The sequence below is a fragment of the Bombus bifarius genome, unplaced genomic scaffold (assembly GCF_011952205.1).
Source record: "Bombus bifarius isolate JDL3187 unplaced genomic scaffold, Bbif_JDL3187 scf7180000007966, whole genome shotgun sequence".
Lineage (NCBI taxonomy): Eukaryota > Metazoa > Arthropoda > Insecta > Hymenoptera > Apidae > Bombus > Bombus bifarius.
Genome location: NW_022884352.1, coordinates 7418930 through 7440269, shown reverse-complemented (window position 1 = coordinate 7440269; position 21340 = coordinate 7418930). Strand labels below are relative to the sequence as shown.

Genomic DNA, 21340 nt, shown 5'->3' with positions numbered 1-21340 from the left:
TGTCTGGGCGACAATGAGCAGCGTCTAGAATGACAGCATGAAGCACGAGAATAGAGAAACGACGAAGCGTATTACCTTGCAACGCGAATTGCGACATCCTTCTCTGGGACTGTCCTCGGTCTGATATACCGATTATGCGTTTGCACTAGGTTGCGAACACCGATTTGCATGTTTCTATTCACACCTCCAATTGCAATCGAGCTAGCTCTTCTTTCAATTAACACCGATCACGATCTTCCATGTGTCATGTGGTTTAAAGTCGTATTATCTTCAAGCAACTAATTACTAGGTCGTGGATACGTAAAGTGGAATATCGCTGTGGTCGATTATCATTCATGTTAAAGAAGAATAAATTTTGCAGGGATCATGCACGTATATTGAATGTTAAGAATGTTATGAAATGTTATGAAAGTATCAAACTTGTGTTAGTTATTGTCACGTATAATCAGGAATACTCGCGCGTTTCTTTTTTTTACGTGAGTTTGAACTCGAAGATAGCGACGTGGAAATTGTTGGAAACATCTTTGCATTCGTGTGAAATTACAGTCCTCTGTTCTACCTGGACAGTCTTTCAATACGTAAATAATTACTTCAATTTGCTGCCTTTGACGAGTATGCTCGTCATGCGTAAAAAGTATGTACGATTTGCTGTTCGAATTGCAATCTTGGTGAAAACAAAAATACATTCGTAAACTTTAAGCTGTTTTGAATATTTGCGCGCCAGGACGAAATAAAACGAACAAATAGAAAGATGTAAATAATTATTACGAAAGAAGCGTATATAGTGCGAACAATGCGACACATTTTAGGTACCTGCTTAGGTCAAGCAGGTCGCGATGGCTAACTGGTTAAAAGAAATCAGACCAAATTGAAATTTCAGGGTAGGGTGACTATGAGACAGATCTGCGATATAAAATATATTCAAAGCGGAAGATACAAAGGCGAATTATTATTTTGCGTGGGCAACGTGACTCATCCACTTTCGATCTCTCACTTATTCAAGACACAAAGAAGGCATACGATTGGAAAGTTTTCCATTTGCGGAATTTCATATCCTACTACCTATAGGAAATTAAAATTTCATAGGAAAAGCTATCGAAACTAGAAAATAGAATATCAGGAGATATATTCGAAGCGAAACATATAAAAATTTCATCTGAACAGCGTGACTCGTTCGTGATTTTCGATTTCTAGATTTGTGTGCAAGGGTGTTTCGTAACTGTCGTTTCCCGAATTTCCTACTCTGCTTCAACGAAACAAAAATGAACATTTCACGGTAGAAGAATGTGCGAAGAGCGACCGTGTGAAAAGCAACGTATTTTCAGCATAAAGTATACGAAGATAAGTAGTCGTTTTATTCGAGCAACGTGACTCGTCCACTTTCGATCTCAGTTGCCTCGAGACACAGAAGAGTACACAGCTTGGATGCATCGCGAGCTTGCGAGGCAGGTGAAATGTGTCTGGAGAACAAGGACACACGGCGATGTACTTGCACGAAGCTACGTGCTCGAGGAACTTGATAGCTGGTTTAGCGTGTTTCGCGTGGTGTCATGGCTCGTATGTGTGGAAACTTGGCATAAGAAGTAGGGGCGAGGAGGGAAGAGGTTAGGCCGAGATTAAACAATTGACTGGCGTGATAACGAGGGCACTTCCCGCCACTAAACTCATCCTGTCGTGTCGTGTCGTCTAACCTACGTGGCTCTCTGGATCCACTTAATCCTCTGCTCATCCAACTGCCCTTCAGGCCATCGCGTGTTGCATCATAACGTGGAAATGCCTCCTCGTACACCTCGCTACGAATTACCTTCGTTCCAAGCGTCGTGGAAATGTAGCTGAACAGCTTCTTGCACGCGACAACTTGGCTGTTGCCAATGCTTTGTATTTTATTAGTCGATTAATTCGGAGTCATCGCGTTGAATTTTAACCAGTTAGCTGTTTTCGACGAGTTTCCAGTGCGCAATTTATTGTCTAAATTGTAATTTAATAATTGCATCAAATTGCAGTAATAAAATTAACAAATAAAACGGTGGTTTCTTCGCGACTTAATTCTTGAGAAGACTTATTAGATATCCTACTCTTATTGATTTTCAATTAAAGAAAAATGGTGCTGAAGCCAAGGAAAGGAGAGATTTTAAAATGGTAATTTGGGTGTTTTTAATTAAGGATGCCCAGGGAAACCATATAAATTTGGAGACGCAGAATTTGAGTAGTTGTTAAGTGAAAGCTGTATTAGATTCGAAATACCGAAATAGTTTACATACGTAATTTAGGTTTGATGATCCTTATCGAACAAATGAAACTTAAGCTATAGTTGTGATTTGTTTTGGTTGAATTTTTGTTCCACACTTGTACCACAGAGTTTCGTATTTTATTATTTCGATAGACGTGTTACGCGTGTACAGGACGCGAAAGTTTGGAATTAGTTTTTCTACAGTTTTTCTACAGATTCGTTTTATGCGAGACGGATAACGAAGCCGATGTCAGCTGATTCAGAGATACGATCAGTAAATGTCGATTAAATTTCACAGCGACCAATAGGAACGACAGTCTGCGTAAAAAGGTCAGACAGTGTCTGGCCTTTAAAAAATCATTCAGTAATCATCGCGGTTATATTCCACTGACTTACTTCGTACGATATCCTTCCGAATGATCAAAGGGCTCGTACAAATTCGTTCTTTTCCTGCAGAAAAAAAAGCGAAAGAATAATTTCTAATTTTCACAATGATCTTCTAAATTGCATCTTTCCTTTTAACAAAATATCGATCATATCGCGCAATTAAATATCACAAATGCGAAACACGACAACTCACTTTTCCTGTCTTTTAAATTTCCAAACTCAATGAAAGCAAAATTGGAATCATCATCAAATTTCACGTGTACGTCACTTTTCGTATTATTTCATACACCGAGTCTCGGCACTTCTGGCTACTACGATCATTGCCCACAGTTGAAAAATTTGGTAATTCGATTCTTATTATAATCTTATTACTATAACGCATGTTGCTACGGGAACAAAGTTTCTGGCGAATTACGATCAGTGCGCGACTCGTTGATGCGAACGTGTACCAGAGAGATAAGGTTAAACGAGCCCGGAAATCGTCAGTTAAGTGACACGGTAGAACGATCTTAATGGCGATAAGGTAAAAGAAATTGTCCCTTTCATTCAATTTAATCCCGCGATTCTCATCGAGAGAACAGCACCGTGCGTCCGAATGAATCGGATGCTTCGCATTCCAAAACAAATCCAGGAGCAGCCTCGCGACTTCTTCCCTTCTGCGTGACATCGTAACGTAAACCTCCGAATATTCTTTTAAACAGCAGATATCGGCAGGCGATACCGAAGAAGAAGAAGAAGAATAAGAAGTCTTCTACAGCTTCACGTCTGAATTTCGCGCTCGTTCTAACCGAATCGAGGAAGACGAGTTAACTCGTCGCTCGAATTTCCCAATCTCTTACGTATTAACGTTTTTACTGTTCGATGAAAATCAACTCAGGTCTGTCGTCGCTTGTCCGCGAGTCGTTCGTGTCCTCGTGATCCGATCCATCGATAGCTTAATTCGCGCCGATGAGTACGACCGGTTAAAATGGAGAGCGAAGGCGATGGAACAAGAGAAACGATAAGCGTAAAGAAGCGAAAAAGAGAAAGCGAAAGGCGGAGTTCGTACTACTTCGATCGTTGGAATCGTGCAGGATGCTGGCCAGTTAGTCGAACTTAAACGGCGCGTATGTATGAAAACTACGCGGCATGACGTCTTTGTGTCCTAGTTAGAACAATTTAGAGGCCCAGTTGTACGGCGAAGGCAAGTTGTTTTAAGAGGGCACGATCGTTGCAAATCGCCCGGCGAGTAATTGATCCTCCTCCGAGGCAATTTAGCCTCTAGAAATCTAAAGCTTCTAGCTCGTTTTGGTCCCGTGGTTCATCGATAGCGGAACGGAAATCCAGTCAATTAGAAGATGTCCGAGATTTTCTGCTCTTTTTGCTTCCCCCTGGGCCTGCTGACGTAAATGCTACGTGTGTGCGTGGAATGGTTAACGAACGAGGGGGGTCGTTGATGATTTAATGCAATCTCGTTTCAGGTCGTTCAAGGGGGTACTCTAATTTCGAATTTTCAAGAAAACCATCTCTCTTCGTCTGTTTTACGAAGACGTAGGTTCTTGAAATTACACCTGCAAAAGCATTTTTTCGAATTCGTAAAATTAATTCTGCCGTGCAGATTCAAGAAAGACGGCGCGCAGCAATTCGAAACGATATTTCTAGTTCCAGCAACCATCGTCGAACGATTATTTCTTATCTTTCGTCCCGCGAGACACGAAAGAAGTCTCCAAAATCTGACTCTGTAATTTTAGAATGTCACCGCTTTTTTTTAAATTCTTCTTTTTTAAATATTTCTTTCGCAATCTAGTTCATATCCTAATTATATTTATAATATTTGGAAGTTTTTGGTTTTTTCGATTCAAATAAGCGAAACGTACGAGAGTCTGTACAATTCAGCCATATTCGTTTGAAGAAAATTCTTTGTCAATATATACGAGGAAGCTAATATCAAACCTCTTGCGGTTCTTCTAGAAAAGAAATTCTCTAGACTAAAATAAGTCTTCTCATAAGTCTTCTACTTAACTCCTTAACCCCTTAACGCACAGATCATTCCTTTATTTATTAATGGAAATTTATTACAGTATAGTGGAAAACAAGCGAAAATGCAATTATATACACAACATGTTTCTTTATGACATATATGGACACCTTTCATAATTCATATAAATTATCGTATAAATTAAATATATAAGATACTATAGCTTGAATGCATATAATAATCGCTCAAACTAGAACCAATATGGATATCTTTATTTATAAAATACTGTAGTTTTTCAATCCACAAAGATCGATGTCAAAAACAATTAATTCAGTGAAATCCAATCTTCAAATACACATATCACGTTAAATACGTGCGTTAAGTGGTTAACGATGGTCCACGTTTGCTCACCTACACCTGTTCCTGATAGAAAACAGCGTGCCTAGGGAGATGATTCGTTTTGGATGAATCGCCCTCCAACGCGTTCCGAGAGGGAAACTCCTTCATAGGCTCCATATCTATCACGTGGTGTTCGACGTCGCCTAAGATGAAGCTGGTCTTTTTCTGCGGGCCCTTGTGATTCTCTCCCAGGCTGGACCTCGAGGAGGTGAGAGGATGAGGCGAAGGTTCGCGATACGCTTCCGAGGATTCCGCGAACTTGGTATGTCTGAATGAATGAAACACAGATTAGCATCGTTTCTATAATTAAACGCGGTCTTCGGATTTTCATTGAACATTCGAATAGAAGGAAATGGAAGGCCAGATTCTAAGATTTCTAAGAATTGCCCATGATTTATCGTTGTGTCACGCTTTTGGTTTCTCTCGAGACGATCGCGTTGCGAGCAGATTTTTATGCATTTTTAAGAAAATTTTAAAGCGAAAAATCTTGAAATTTTTAAATAGAAAAATCGCACAGGATGCAATTTTATGAGAAAGTTTTATGAGAAAGTATATAAAAATATCTAAAGCGTGGAGATTTCTACGTATACCTGGTAGGCGAGACTATTTTCTATCTAAGACGAAGACTACGTTTCGGTTCTATCCTCCTAATTATATTTTGTAAAATATGAATTTGCATAAAAATCCGCTGTCACATTTTGCGTCAGTGTCGCAGCTTATGAAACGTTGACGCAAAAGTTGTAACTCGTAACGCTGTTGCCTCTGAAGAAACATCGAAAGAAGAGACAGATTTGAATACCTGGGATCTAAATGCTGTCGCGATGGTGATTTCGATAGGGAGCTGATAACTGGAACTTGATCCATCGTCGTTCTAGAACTGGATCTCTTTATCGTGTCTCTCGACTCGCTCTTCCTAGAGTCTAAGGTACACTTGGACGGTTCTCTGTGTATTCTTCTGTCTTCCTTACTCGGTGCCCGATTTTTCCTTAAGGTCGCGTTTATATCTTCCAATACACGATCATAATCCTCTTGGTTTCTTAATTCCTCGTGGGAATAATGATTTAAAACGTGCGGATCACCGTCCAGGAACTAGACACAGAATGAAAATATTTGCATTTCTATTAGTATATCATAACTATTAGCAGACTGCAGATTTTTATGTATTTATAGGAAACGTGAAAGCGTGAAATCGATACGAGGAAATATATAAAATGTTCAAAGTACAGTGATTTCTATGATACTCGATAGATAAAGTAATTTTCTACCAATATTCAGCTTCCTTAATTATATTCCAAGGAACGTAAATTTGTATGAAAATCAGCAGTACATCTATACAATAAAATTTGTCTAATAATTTTATTGTTAAATCATTTTCAAGTACCATAGACTGTACGTATGTACATGTCGAGAAATTAAGCTACTTGTATCTTCCTTGGATTTAGATGAAATCTGACCCTCGTAGCAATATTTTGAAGAAACTATGTACAGTTGAAGATTTATTTAATCCTGCTGCAGCCTTCGGTTCGCTTTTGTCCTCACTTGTTTTTTCAGAACTCTACTATTTCTTAAAAATATTGAGCAAGATTTTCTCGAATGTAACCTTGAGAATATATTAGAATCCTAGTGTCCCTGTTCAAGTGACATTTTAGAAATAAAAATAGTTACGTATAACACAGATATTAAGGCATGCTTTAACGAGAGATACTTGGAAATACAAAAAAACGCTACGATAGTTTTATTCTTATCCAAAATTATAACAATTGGCCGATAATAGTCTCTTACGAATACGATGGACGTATCAACATTGAACGCTTATATACCATATCCGTAGACAATTTAAGGATTTAATTTAATTTATTAATTTAATTTAACGCGTCAATAGAAAATTATATTATACGGAAAACCAGATTTCACTGTGGTCTGAAAATGTGTTACAGTCCATCAAAAAAAAAAAAAAAAAAGGGCCAGATTCTACACACGATTTTAAAACAGAAAAGTGCTAAAAGTTTACAAAAGCCACTATTACCTATAGCTTGTCGTAAATAAATAACTTCGATAGAATGTACTGGCTTTTTCGATTAAAAAACGTAACGATATATTCTATTACTGCGTTTCCTTGATTCTGCAAGTATAGTTGGAAAATGAAATCAGAGAAACGGATTTCACACGTAAGAATCACTTTTATCTCGAAGATCTTAAACGTGTACTTGAAGTGGAGAACCGCAGCAGGATTAAAGAGACGACGTTCGTGTACAACGATCTAATAAAAAGAAAAATAGTAGCTACATGTTTAGTACCTCGTTGTGCGTGTAAAATATGGACTGCTTTAAGTCAGTTTGCGCGCTTTGCATGCTCTCGCGTCTAAGAGAACCGTCAGGGCCGGTGATCATAACTGGAATCGGAGTGAGCGTCATCGGCACGTTCATGTGCAATCCGCCTGTTGACGACGCTAGGCTGGAACCGGATCCGGTGGTCAAAGAACTGCTCGACGCATCGCGATAATGAGCGAATCCGCTGTTGCTCGCACGTTCTGAAATACCTAATGGTGCATAGAAATTCAAAATTAATTTCAGGAAAAAAATTCCATTTTACATACGGCGTAGCAGGAATGGTTGGTTCATCGAGTTGAGTCAGTCGAGTCTCGCTGAAGCCAGTTTATTTAACGACCACCTCCGCGAGAAAAACACTCGCAAGTTTGTGGTAAATACTTTTTTAAGATAAGAATTTCGAGTATATCACAGGCTATATAGTCCCGTTTGTGGATAGCAAGTTTTTCTGTAATTTTCTTTTTCTTTTCTTTTTTTTTTTTTGGTTGAAATGATCAGCTTTCGCGTTCAAAGTTTTCTATTATTTCTAGTTAGTTGTTCGTTGGCCATTGTTCAGATTCACCGTACGGAGCGAATTTACGAAATACAATTACAACGTGCATCGATCTTTGTCTTATTCAAAAACCGTTTTCCCTTCGAATAAAAGCGAAGGGTTCGTGGAGCCAGCGCGCTACCGCGTTATCGTATTTGCTCGAGCGTAGTGCGCCAACTTTGTCTTTTTTCCAATTTCTTCGCTTTTGTATCGGTAGTATCGAACGAACGTTCTCCTTGACTGTCACGACAGACGAGGAAACGTTGAACCAAACTAGACGGCAAGAAGTTCGCTCTACGGAGATATGACGTGTCGTTGTTGAATCGCGTGAGTTGACGGAGTGTGTTGACGAGAATTCAATAAAACGGTAAATTTCAAAGAAGAAAGAAAAAGGGAGAGAATGGAAGAGGCGCCAGTGATTCTTCAGAAGCGTTCAGAGTAAATCAGTTAAGTCGTTACATGTAAATTTGATAAACTGTACGACGCGAGAGGTGGATTTCCAAGAAAGTACACGCGTTGTTATGGCGACACGAGCGAACACGCGAAACAATGACGAGAAGCTCGTTTGCGACGCAGATAGAAAAATTTGAAACGATCCGCGAGAAACCGTACGACGCGAATCAGCAGCTTTCCAACGTCGCGATGATGTGAAATCATTGCTGAGCATTGTTTGTCCTCGAAATTCCTCAAACTTCTCTATAGCGTGGGAGTTTAGCAGGGGAGAAGAGAAGAGCACAGGGAAATTAATTGCGGAATTCATTCGCGCGGACGATTGTCGGAAGTTGAAGAAGAGGCCATTTCGTCGCTTGCACCGCGTGTTGGAAATCACCGAGTGAAACCCGGAAATAAGAGAAAGAAGTGGAGAACTCGAGGAGGGTCGAACCACTTAAAAGAGAAAAAGTAGTTGCAATTACAGTCACGAGACGTGCCATCGGTACGACAAGTGCAAAAAGCGAATCCTTGGCGGAGAGTACAAAAATAGAAAAACGGATAACGCGTCCTAAACGGCACACGTGTGCGACGTCAGTGCATTTTTCTCGGAAACAACGGACGCTGATGATTCTGTGTTATTGGCGGACTTCGATGAGACTATGCGTATGACTTATAGTCACGAACGTTTCCGTGAACCTGAGCCACCGAAGATGGCATGTTTTCCCCAGATAGCTGGTGATACATTACTCAAAGTCGCTAAAGTGTCGGTAAGACAGATGCTGGAGCTTTAACGAACGATAAACTGATAGATCAACCGCTGAAAGAAGTACTCTTGCCTGCGTAGTTGAAGAGGAATTTGTTTCAGTGAGAGCGTTAACGGACGAGGATTTTTCGTTTCACGTTCACAGCGATCGCCGTGAAGTTCGAAATAGCGAAAACGCTCTATCCGCGCAGGAAACACGCTACGCTCCGCTGTTTCGACGTGTGTTTTTCGATAAGGAGAGACCGATAGGACGTAACGTGCCTCGCGAGAACTTGCTAAGACGATAAGAATGAAAGGCTGGGTCGCGTTGATGTCAAAACGATGAAAGAAACCGAGGAGACCAACCAAGCGTTGAAATGATTTTTTTTTCTTTTTGAAGCCTGTACGTTAAAGATGAGCGAGCAAAAACGAAAGATGCATATTCCAAGTAAACGAGAGAGAATTTCGTGAATGTGGGTTCAAGATATTTTGTCCTGTTGAAAGACGACAGTACCAGTCTTTGGACTGTTTGTTTTACACGTCACGTAGCAGAAGCTTTTGAAACATTTCAAGAATACTATTGCGTTTAGGCAAACTCGTGATAAAATAAAAGCCTTATAAAAAGCTAATGGGACGGAATATACGCGAGGCGAGTTTCACGATTTTCTGGAAAATGGGGAATCATTCACGAAACATCAGCACCATGTGTTCTGCAGTAAAATGGACAGGCGGAGCGTGAAATAGGTACCTTGGTGGAGAGCGCTAGATCGATGTTGATTACCAAGGCTGTGTCAAGTACGTTGCAGGCCAAAGCTGTCAAGACAGCAGCGTATGTTCTAAACAGAACCCTTTGGAAACAAGTACACAGGGCATGATGGCGTACGAAAAATTGATCACCGGTCGCGAGCCGGAGATTAAACACACGCGCGTGTTCGGATGGACAAGACGTGCCGAAAGTAGAAACTCAATGAAATTCAATGCGAAAAGCAAGAAAATGGTATTTGTTAGCTACGGGGAGAAGTCGACAAACTATCGACCGTGGGATGCAAAGCGTAAAATTCACGTGAATCGCGACGTTGTTTTTAATGAGAGTTGCGTGAAGTCAGAGCCAACCGTAGAGACCTGAAAGAAGACACAAGTCTGGTTGGTTTTCGCTAAACTACAATATCAATGCAGAGGATGAGGATGCTTGGAAGATGAAGAGGTAGTATTGGTACAGTCAAATGACGCGAGAGTTGGTTTTCAATTGCGACAAAATTCCTATGTACGTGGAAAATCAAGATCGATGAATCAGCGAAGTTCGCTAGGAATCCAGAATGTCATAAACGGACAAAATGTGTTGATGCTCGCTTTCATTTTATTGAGCGACGTTCGTGTGATTGATGTGCTGATACGTAGAGACTAAGCAGCAGCAGCAGGTGACAGATATATTTACTAAACCGGTAGTGAGATAATTTGAATATCTGTAAGATAGGCATATCAAACGAAACTATATAAATGAGAGAGTTAAGATAAGATTGTCAAACAAACCACAGGCTATATAGTCCCGTTTATAGGTAGCAAGTTCTTATGTAGTTCTTTTTTGGTTGACGCTCGAACACTCGGCAAACGGCGAAGGCTTTCGCCTTCGACATTTCTTTTTCTTTCTATTTTTCGTTCAGATTTGCCGTGTCGAACGAATGCACGAAACACATTGTATCAATTTTCGTTTTGCTATCAAATAAAATTCGACAGTGTATCTTCTGGTCAAACGGTTAAATTGTTCTATGAAATTTGTATGAATTTTGTAGATATCAAAGAGAATAAAGTCATTGTAATTAGAATAGTAATAGATTCTAATAAGTTATGTCAAGTTACGCGGCATTATAATTACCAATGCAAACGTAGTTAATATTAAAAGACTAGAACCGAAACTTTATGGGTGTTTTCGTAGGTCTGTTTAATGGTTTCTGAAACTGTTTCATGGGTCTTTTGCCAGAAAGTTTCTTCTCCAATATTACCATTTTTTTCTAAATATGATGCAATATGGAACAGTCACGGAATTCATCCTTATATACTGTAAGCTTGAAGTTACTAAGTGTAGAAGCTAAGAATTCGAAGAAAAGCCAGCTTAGAAATGTATTGATACGAAGGAAATGACTACATTCGTTTCAAATTAATAATAAAATTAACAGAAGCGTTCTATCCAACTACAAGTGAGAAGACGAGTTAGAAAATGATCTAAATTTCTTAGCCGCTATTGTATGTATTTTGCGAAGAAAGAATCATTTAAATTTCCAAAAATCGTCCTAAATTTACAAAATTTCTATGAAAATCTTTTAAGAATCGATGGTCCTAACTCCCTTGATAATTTTGGCGTTAACAATTTAGTAATGTCCCTTTTAAAAAAATATGTTCCATCCGAACGATTTACTATTTAACAATGGTTTTAATTATGGAATTAATCGGTAATTAATAGGCTCGAGCACACGTTCAGTGCAATTACAGTTTGATTCTTTTCTTGGTCCAAGGTTCGGACATATTGGCAATGGTCGGAAAGTGGAGTGCCAGATTTTCGACTCGAGGCAAAAGCTACAACGTATACGGCGGCTAAAAGATAGTTTGCGTCGCGGAATGCGTCTCATGTCGCGGACAGTATCGCTTGTGACAGTACAGATTCAATAAGCTTGATTCATGTTAATCGAGGTCAATCACATTTCACCGACAGCGTACAGTGGTCGATAAAATAGAGTTCTCCATTGATTACTATCAGATGACTGCGGATATTTATGCAAATTTGTATTTTTATGAATTATTTGTAACTTGTAACTTGTAAACTTGTTCCACCTGTTAAATATGATAACGTATACTACGCTTTGCATATTTCACGCGTATCCTCGCGTATTATGCGAGTTCAATGGATTTTTGCATTTTCGACCTGTCAGTCTGGTCTCTTAAACTAGAAACATTACGAAATTAAAGACGAATAAAGACAAAGCAAATGCGATTTTCAAACCGAAATAAATTTCTAAACGAAGCACTTAGTACGTCTAAGAGATTTGGGATTCAAACGACGAATTAACGCGTTCCCCGGTGAATGCATAAAAATCCGCAGTCCGATATTATCACGACGATTCTTTGAAGAATTTTAACGAAGTTGGGAATTCATGCTTGTTAGAAGTTTTTCTTTGCTCGTACCTCCTTTCGATCGTTGCATCGTCCTAAGTTTGTCCAAATCAGCCGCTGAGCATAACGGTGTGTCAACCTCGTACGTATTGTTGAACAAGGAATAGTTCACTTCGTATTCCCCAGTCTCCTTTTTGAACGTGATTATGTGTTCAAATCTGTGTCCCCATAAAATTTCAGACGGCAGGTACGAGCTCCTGGCTTGAGTCGTCATGCCAGTTGATTCGATGACACCTGCAATTGACGAGGAATTTTAGAAATTTTGCTTGTCTTTTTGACTCATTAACTACATAAGGTTTCCTGAAATTTGGTCCAACGACAGCTGTAATCAATGCGAAATTATAGAAATTTATCTTCCTGATTCATCCAGTGTGTTATGCAACTGATGGTTCAATTACTCATCATACAGACTGATTCGACGCGGAAACATAAGTCATACGAAGCTTCTCTTTGTCGAGAAAATAGACCTCGATCGATTGAAAATTAGTGCGTAAAAGTTTATCAAATAATAATAATTACTTAATAAAAACGAAAGATTGTCTCGACGAATTTTCAAATTCGATTTTTCGAAAAAGTTCGAACGAAGATATCTTTTGTTTTAGATTTTGAACTAATCCTCGCACGTGAGATAATCTATCAGCGATAATTTACTCGTATTTAATCCGAAAGTGGTTTGTTTCACGCGATCGAACGAAAACCTTTTGCTTCGTATTTTCGACTTTCACCTTGTTAATTTAATACGCGGGACCTGCTTATTAAATTACCTTCCAACATGACGATAATCTCGAATCGTTCCCTGAGCATATCGCTGGCTGATATATGATAAAGAGGCGACTTTTCGTCGATCTTGTGAACGATCGTCGTTGGCCAAATAAAGAATATCTTGTCCTCCTCGCCATCGCCGCCCACTTTCAATTCTGTTTGGAAGAACGGCAGCAGTTCTCCTTCTCTGGTAACCTGAAAGTATAGTTGACGCCATCAGATCATTATACTATTGATCCTGGATGAAAGCAATAAAGTAGAATTTCGTAGAAATTGGCGCTGGACGAAGTTCCTTCGATCGAATCGAGACAACTTTATAGAGGAGAATTTAAGCGCGTGAATGACAAAAACAAAGTTTCTCTTTGGGATTCTTCGGTTAAAAAAAAAAAAGACGGACAAACAGACGTTACGTAACGTGCTCGTTTTGCACGTTCAACCCGAAGGAAATAGAAACTCACCTTCCTTTTGATCATCTGGGCTCTGACGTGAGCCTCGATGATGTGACTCTTCCTCATGTCACCGACACGGAACATCAAACAGGGTTGTCCATCCCTCTGACAGATCACAGCGTTCCTTGAAAACAGCAACGTCTGCGTTCTCTTCTTTGGCCGGGACAGTTTCGCGAAAACTATGCCGACCATGAAGGCCTGCAGGATCACACCTGTCATTGACTGGATACATATCACGAACACTGCCTCTGGACACTCGTCTGTTGGATGTTTCGACCCGTACCTACGATATTTGTCGCTGTTAGAATGGCTTCATCTCGAGGGAGAAAGTGAAAAACGAAACCGTAGAAGATCCGGTGGAGCCAAATTAATTAAACCGAAGCTTAGGGAGCCCAGTAGCATAGAATTTCTAGAACGGCCATGGGGCAATCGGGGATCGTGGTAGAACTTCAAGGTTATCTAGAGATCGTGGGATCATTTTAGACTGACGAAGATTTTGGGATCGTAGGGAACCGTAGGTTTGAGGTTTCGAGATTTTTGAAATTTTTATTTTCCAATCATCTTACGAGAAGAATTTAAAGCTTCCCTCGGGGAATCTTAACATTTCGGGACCGTAAGAACTCGAAAAATTTCGTAAGTTTCCTGAATTTGTGCAGTTCGTAAGACCACGCGATCGCGGGAATTTGCAAAGTGCGAGATTTTGAGAATCTTGAGATTTTGAAAACTGTGTGGTTTCAAGGATTCATTTGGTGCTATCCAAATCTCTGGATTACTACGACCTACGACTTCAGGTCGGAGGTACGGCTGGTCCCAGGATTTTCAGGCGACTGTCTCGGGTAGCTACAAAAAGAAAATCACCACTTTTAGGTGTCTAATGAACGAATTCGAATTTTCAGAGTGATCCGAGTGAATTGACAAGTTGCACTTAACCCGTAGAAAAATTCGTTTATCTTATCGTTTAGTCGATTGCAAACTGCGGCTCAAGTTCTCCTGATTATCTGTATCTGTGATCTACAATCTCTAGATGACGTAAAGTGGTACTACAATCTGTACGCGACCTAAGATTAGGTACCGAGGCAATTAATCTCAGATTAATTTCACCAGTTTGCTGGGTTACTCTAGGTCAGAGTTCTTCAATCTTGCCAATCGCAATGTTTGCAAGGTAACTCCGCTGTTGTACCTCGAATGAGAGTTACGAATATTAAATAAGTTCCCTCTCGTTCGCTAGATTTCTAAGAAAATTACCGACGATCGCATCGAGCCCCAACGTTATCGCACGACCAATTAACTTAACTAATTAATCAGGGGAGGAAGGGTATAGTTCTTCGAAATCGGCCGCGTTGTTAATTCGTTCGAGTCACTGATCCGATATAAATTACGCTTGGTAATAATAGAAGATAATTGGTAGTCACCCGATCGTGTGCTGCGTCTCGATGGAAAATAGGAAGGAGCTGGTGAATCCACGAATCTCCCTGATGCACGGGGTGAACGTTATGTTTGGATTGTTCTGATTTTTCAGGTCGAGGTCGCCGTGGCTGTACGCTATCAGCCACCATATCAGGGCGAAACCGAGCCATGACAGTAGGAAGTTCATGGAGAACACCAGCAGAGTCCAACGCCATTGTGCGTCCACCAGCGTCGTGAAAATATCCTGAAAAGGTTACATAAAAATATAGTTTCGATGAAAATTTGAAATCGTCTGATTATACAGGCTGCGGTCGAATAACACGTACAAACAGGCACGTGATGATTTCTTGATGAAAAAATAAGAAGAGAATATGCGATAAAGCTTGTTCAGTTGTTAAGGTTTAGTTTTGGAGAAAATCGAGCTTGCAAATTTATCGAATATACTTGAACATGGCTAACTACCGATTGGATATGAGTAAGCGATCGATAAGACGTTATCGTAGAGGCGAAAGTAAGTAAAAAATAAAAAATAAAATTTTTCCCTTTAAGACTTCATTTTCAAGAAAATAGAGTTCGAATATGTTTAGTTAAGAATCGATCTGGTAGTTAAATAAGATAAATATGAAAATTTATTTTTTCGCAAACGAAGCGTCTTGAGAACAAATTTTACTACGCATTTTCCACTTATTTTCACACGTAGAACGACCTGCTGTTGATTATTTAGCTCTGTCTAGTGCGAAATTAACCACGTTCGAGTATACCCGATAAATTTTCAAACTCGATTTTCTCGTAAACTCAACCATAAATAAAAACATTTTATTACACATTTTATTCTTATTTTTTTATAAGGAATCACCTCGTACTCGTTTGTACGTGTTATGAGTTCCTTTGACATGCATACTAAATTGAATATTAAATTGACGTATAAAATATTATTACGTGCTAGTATTAATACGTATAAAATATTATTTCTGGAAGAGTTAAATTTAACAAGTCCATGTCAGTCATTGAACTGTCTATCATCTTATGTTTGTTTAAAGTATAGTATGTTAGTTTTCTTCCGTTTGAAGCGTACATCGAAAGTATCGATTAAATTGTTATACTGTTTTCATAACTGTTGTTAGGTAGTTTTCATAAAATTGCCATCCATCTCAAGGAATATATCGCATGGTGGTGGAAAAATTCCTTTAAAATGACCATAGACGTATCTGGGTCGAAAAGGAAGCAATTTGCGCTACAAATTATTTATATCGAATGTCAGGCTGATTTATAACAAAGATATTGTGACCTGGTGATATCGGCTATCGTGAATAATTCCTACGATTCTTTTACGAAGCTTTCAATTTAGAAAAAGTGACATGGAAATTATTGGAAACATCTTGGTGTAACGAGAATTTCATCTAGACGATTTTTCAATACGTACGTTGTTCTAACAGAAATCGACAAACCAAAGAATCTTCCGTTTAAAAATGAAAAAAATGAAAGTAAAAAGTCTGGAACTGAAAATTTGTATAAATTTAGAATAATCAAAGTACGTGGTTAATCGTTGAGAAAGCGCATCGAATAAGAAAAGAAAATTACTCTTGTCGATTAAACTCGATATTCTAAAGGAACTGTGTACAATAGAAAATCTTATTTGAGACCACAACGATTCATCAATCTAACATAAACTTTCAATAAAACGATATTATCGACTTAAGAGTAAATGGACCGTTAAGAACATCGAGAAAGTATAACAATTGCGCTAATTTTAACACGTTCGAGAAATAAACGTTTCTAGAGAACCGGAATATAGAAATTACATGAAAACATCGACTATAGAGAAGGACGACAATTTGGCAAGTAATTGTACTCGGAAAATAGATGGAGATAAATCAAGTTCGCGTTTTTACGCTAAATGAGGTTCGTACGGTTTCGTGTAAAAAGGAGGCGTAAAACTTGTAGCGTGATCGTTAAGTGTCGCTGGCGGAAATTCGTGACATCGCCTTGGAACGTTGTATATATGTTCTTAAAACGAAACTGCTACAGTCGTACGCTTTTAGAAATACTTTAAAATTACCTGAAGGTAACGGCGCCGTCTCTTGGCGACATTTCCTTGTACGACATTGCAATCGCCGTGCTTGAAAACCACTCTTTTGCGTATCCGTCGCGAGCTGAATCTTGTTTGCCGGTATCTGAAAGCAGAAAGCAGCGTTGAGTACTTTGCGTATATTTAAAAGTCGAATTGCGACGTTAGTTAATTGTTTCGCTACTTCGATCTTACGAACATGCTTCTATAAACTACTAGATAATTATATAAAATGTTATATAACGTATTAGAAAACTCGAAATAATTAAGATGGATTAAACTATCTTTATTTTATTTTCGGACATGTAGTTTGCTTCGTTCCTCGGATTCGTCTTATCAGGAACCAAGTCCTTGTAGAACGTTAGATGATTACGTAAAGTATTATATAAAATATCCGAAAACTCGAGATAATCGAAACGTGGTACTTTATCTGTACTTTATTTTCAGATACGTACTTTGTTTCAGTAGAATCGAATTTATTAGGGACCAGGTCTTTGTAAAATATTAGACGATTATATAAAGTATTATATAAAATGTTGGACAAACTCGTAATAGTCAAAACAAGGTGCTCCATCTCTATTGTATTTGCAGATATATACTTTGTTTTATTGGAATGTAACATATCGCTGACCCAATATTAAAACGACGCCTAAAGGTATAGACGCAATAACGTTGGAAACTGCAAAATAATTTGCACGCTATTTTATCAAAGTACAAGGAAAATTATTAGAATACCTGACAAGTAGATGTTTTCCAGAACTTTGTTATATAAATCAGAGACACGAACAGACTTCTATTAAATTTCCTCAAGATTTCATAAAATTGTCAGGTGAAAATGAAAGAAAGAAATATCGAATTCTCCTTTACAACCTCGATATCGGAAAAAGACACGGTTCGACGATACGAGACAAACTAAAAAAAAAACTTGCAAATGAAAAGTTGACCCTGGATCAAGTTGGACAATTAGAAATTAAAACAGCGCGCTATTTCTGTTCTCCAAATTTCTCGCCAGAGACCGAGAACCTCTGTTCTATATCAGGCGCCGGTTTTCGCAGAAGGTCACTGACATCCTTCGTTCTTTTTTCGTCTACGTCGGATCGTTTCTACGCACACCTGATGGAAAGAAATCGCGTCCTAGAGGGTTGTGTTCCGCGTGAGACAGAAAACGAGACGTCCAGCTAAAAACCTCCCACGGCTTCTCTAAAGGCCGTTTAAAATGGTCGTACGGTCTGCTTCGAAATACACTGAGGCTAATGCCAAAGGACATAATTTACCGCTGAACGCGTTTCCTACGCGCCGGGATGGCCCGATTTAGAGCAATCTGCCAGAAAATCGACAGACAAACGAGTCCTGATAGTCTTCCGTCTCTACATGAATCACTACCTTCGTCCCTAATTGCGAGCAACTTTTAAAAGCATCGTCTTCTAACCAATAATTCGCACGTGATTACTATGAATCACAGCTTCGAAGAATTACACTTCCACTTAAGCCCGTCGCACTTGTTGAATTTTTAGTTCCTCTTTGCGTTTCGAAGAAGACAATTTTCATACCTTCGACGTCAGACCTTCGATCTCAAACATTTAGTATTGTACCGTAGGTAGAAGTTCACTCGTGTCTTCACTATATTATTAGCGTAACATCAACATGTTGACCGCTATGCAGTTAATTTAGTATGTGGGTTTTCCCCTGAGAGTCACGACAGATTGAAATATAATAACGTAACGTTTAATTTTTCTAAAGTATTTGATATTGTGTGTTCTAAGGTGTTACTGTTCGTGTTAGCTCAGTTATCGGCATCGTTGAACGTTTCTAAGTTCTGGAAACTTATCGAATTTTAATCATTGTCAAATATTTGATACTATGGGCCGTCGATGAATACCAGTCGAAAGTCAACGTGTTAAGGTTTAATGGTAAAACAGCGAAGATATTTATTCGTTCACAATTTTTCTACAAATCGCGTAACGTAACGAAATCGTTTATTGCGCTGAATATTATTTTTATCTTCAGCCAACGAATTACTCGGCTAATTATGCATCGAGGTAATCCAATTTTTATCTTAATAGCTTCGTTAATTACGCGTCCTTCGATAATCCTACTTTCTTATTAGTTAACAAATTTCTTCAAACTCGACGATACAAAAGGAACAGTCACTAACACGCGCAATTTCCATTTAAAGATTCTCGATCTTTCCTTCTATTCTTTAAACATTGGATATTTTGTTCTACGTTAGAATTGAAGAGATCGAAACATAATAAATTTCAGCAGGATGATAATACCTAGAATTGCATACGATAATCATCGGAGATTGAATTTTCAAAGTCTAAATACGATTTGGTTATTCAGTTTCTCAGATTGCCTCCTCGAACAGAAGACAGCAAAGTCACCAAGAATATCGAATATTTTCGGCGGCGCATAGTTTTCATATTTTCATGGTTGTTTAGAAAACTCGCGTGTCCTCCCGTGGAATATCTGTTTCGTATTCGAATCGGTACTTCGTCGTAGAAAATGAAACGCTTGAAGAAGCGTTTATCGAATATCGTTTTACCGAATTCAATAATCTCACAGCAGCTGTTGTCATCTCGCAAACATCGGTAAATTCGATTGCTCCCTAAGTGGTCCTGGTCCCATAGGCTTTTTCGCCAACGTGAAAATAAGTATTACGAAATCTGATATCCAAATATTTGCTCGATCCTGTTTCATCCGAGTCACCGACGTTACGGTAAATATTTATCGAAATGTTCGTAGTGAACTACAATCTTAACAACAGGTATTGTTATATATTCTTTGTTCTTTTTTTTACGCTGAATTCCACTTTACAATCAGACTCTTCCGCCAGCTATAGTTCCTATCTGATTATTGTATTATTATTTAATTGCTAAATTCATAGCACGTACTGTTGATCGTTTCATTGCCGGACTTTTAATTATTGTGATTAAATAATGGGAGAATTTATATGTAACATGACTTCTGTAAAGATTTATGCTGTGATATATCGTGACAGATCCCTTACATTTGTTACAAATCTTCTTAATTCTTTATGTCTCGAGTCTGAAGGAATAAGGAATCTGAAATCTATCTTAAATATACAGGGCGGTTGGTAACTGGTGGTACAAGCGGAAAGGGGGTGATTCTACGCGAAAAAGAAGTCGAAAATATAGAATAAAAATTTTTCGTTCGAGGCTTTGTTTTCGAGAAAATCGACTATGAATTTTCGCTCGGTACGCGTGCGGTACGTTATAACGGATCTCACTGTAGATCGTTGTCTCGATGAAAAATTAAAGAAAACAAATTTTTATTCTATATTTTCGACTTCTTTTTTCGCGTAGAATCACCAGTTACCAACCACCCTGTATAAGAATCTTTTCGATATATTTTTAAAACTTGTCTTCCGTCCGCAGAACATGCAGAGCGATTTCGTCAAAACTTTGAAAATATTTCGAATATGAAAAAGCAATATGACGATAAGTAGAGATCTAATAAGCTGATTGACTATTATCGAACATTTAAACAGGATGTTCCCCAAGCCAAATATTTCAAAAAGTCGATTATCCCTTTTTAACTATTTAAATTCTACGAAAAGAAATGTATTAAAAAACGCAGACTATTTTCCATGCAAAGATTTGTAATGCAAATTCGCGCGTACTCTTTTGCCACTCGGATTGAAGCTACAACGTAACTTGCAAATATCATAATATAATAATATCTCTCGATAATATAATAATAATTCTCAGCTGTGCATCGTTAAAACGAACCAAGAGCAGTCTGAACAAGGCAAACTGATCGGTTGATCCTTCCTAAAGTTAACTTCAAGCATTTTGCTAAAAATACACCGATTCCGATTCTATCTCCGCGAAAAGTCATCTTTGCTCACGGTACAGGCCTATTCTATTCGCAGATCTCGTTCGTCGAACGTCAATAACATTCGTATTGCGAAGAAATCGATAGGTTTCACACATATTAAAATCGATTGTAATCCGAATGATAAAGATTCATTTGATTTTGAGCGATCGATAAAGAAACGATCATCGAGAGATGTCATTCTAAGAAGAAGATTTATAGCAAGTTTTGGCAGAGAATTGGACGATCGGAGACAAAGTGGATGTTTCAAGTGGATATCGAAGTTAAGCTAGATACATTAAAATTCTGACGTTAGCTGAAATACAGCGTAGAGTACGCAATTTGGCAACTGATAGCGTCTCGGTATAAACGAATGCTCCCTGTGACGAACGAGGAACACGGTTCGCTATAACGTTCGATGATGCCGTAGAAAAGAAATAGAAGATCTCAGAATATCGAGGTGATACTAGATTTTATAATTAGAGCGATATTTCGGTGTTATAAATACTAACGCGGAACCCTACCGATACTGATCAAATCAAGACATCTCCAATGCTAGTCTCGGTAGCTTTTAGAACTTAATTCTGGTCAGGTTTGAAAGTTTCAAGCCTGTATTCAGGCCGGTCAAAAATGTACAACTTCGAGC

General features: G+C 38.6%; 1 protein-coding gene across 4 annotated transcripts in view; it reads right to left on the bottom strand.

The window, feature by feature from the left end:
* The window catches only part of LOC117216657 (G protein-activated inward rectifier potassium channel 3-like), a 42225-nt gene that overhangs the window by 11105 nt on the left and 9780 nt on the right, over positions 1-21340 (bottom strand). For all 4 annotated transcript variants that reach the window (XM_033463548.1, XM_033463557.1, XM_033463566.1 and 1 more), the window contains 8 exons: positions 16849-16963; positions 14795-15033; positions 13392-13665; positions 12936-13128; positions 12184-12405; positions 7271-7512; positions 5773-6062; positions 4986-5241 (listed from right to left, as the gene is read on the bottom strand). In XM_033463548.1, the coding sequence (XP_033319439.1) occupies positions 4986-5241; positions 5773-6062; positions 7271-7512; positions 12184-12405; positions 12936-13128; positions 13392-13665; positions 14795-15033; positions 16849-16963 (1831 nt within the window). The remainder of the gene's footprint in view (positions 1-4985; positions 5242-5772; positions 6063-7270; positions 7513-12183; positions 12406-12935; positions 13129-13391; positions 13666-14794; positions 15034-16848; positions 16964-21340) is intronic.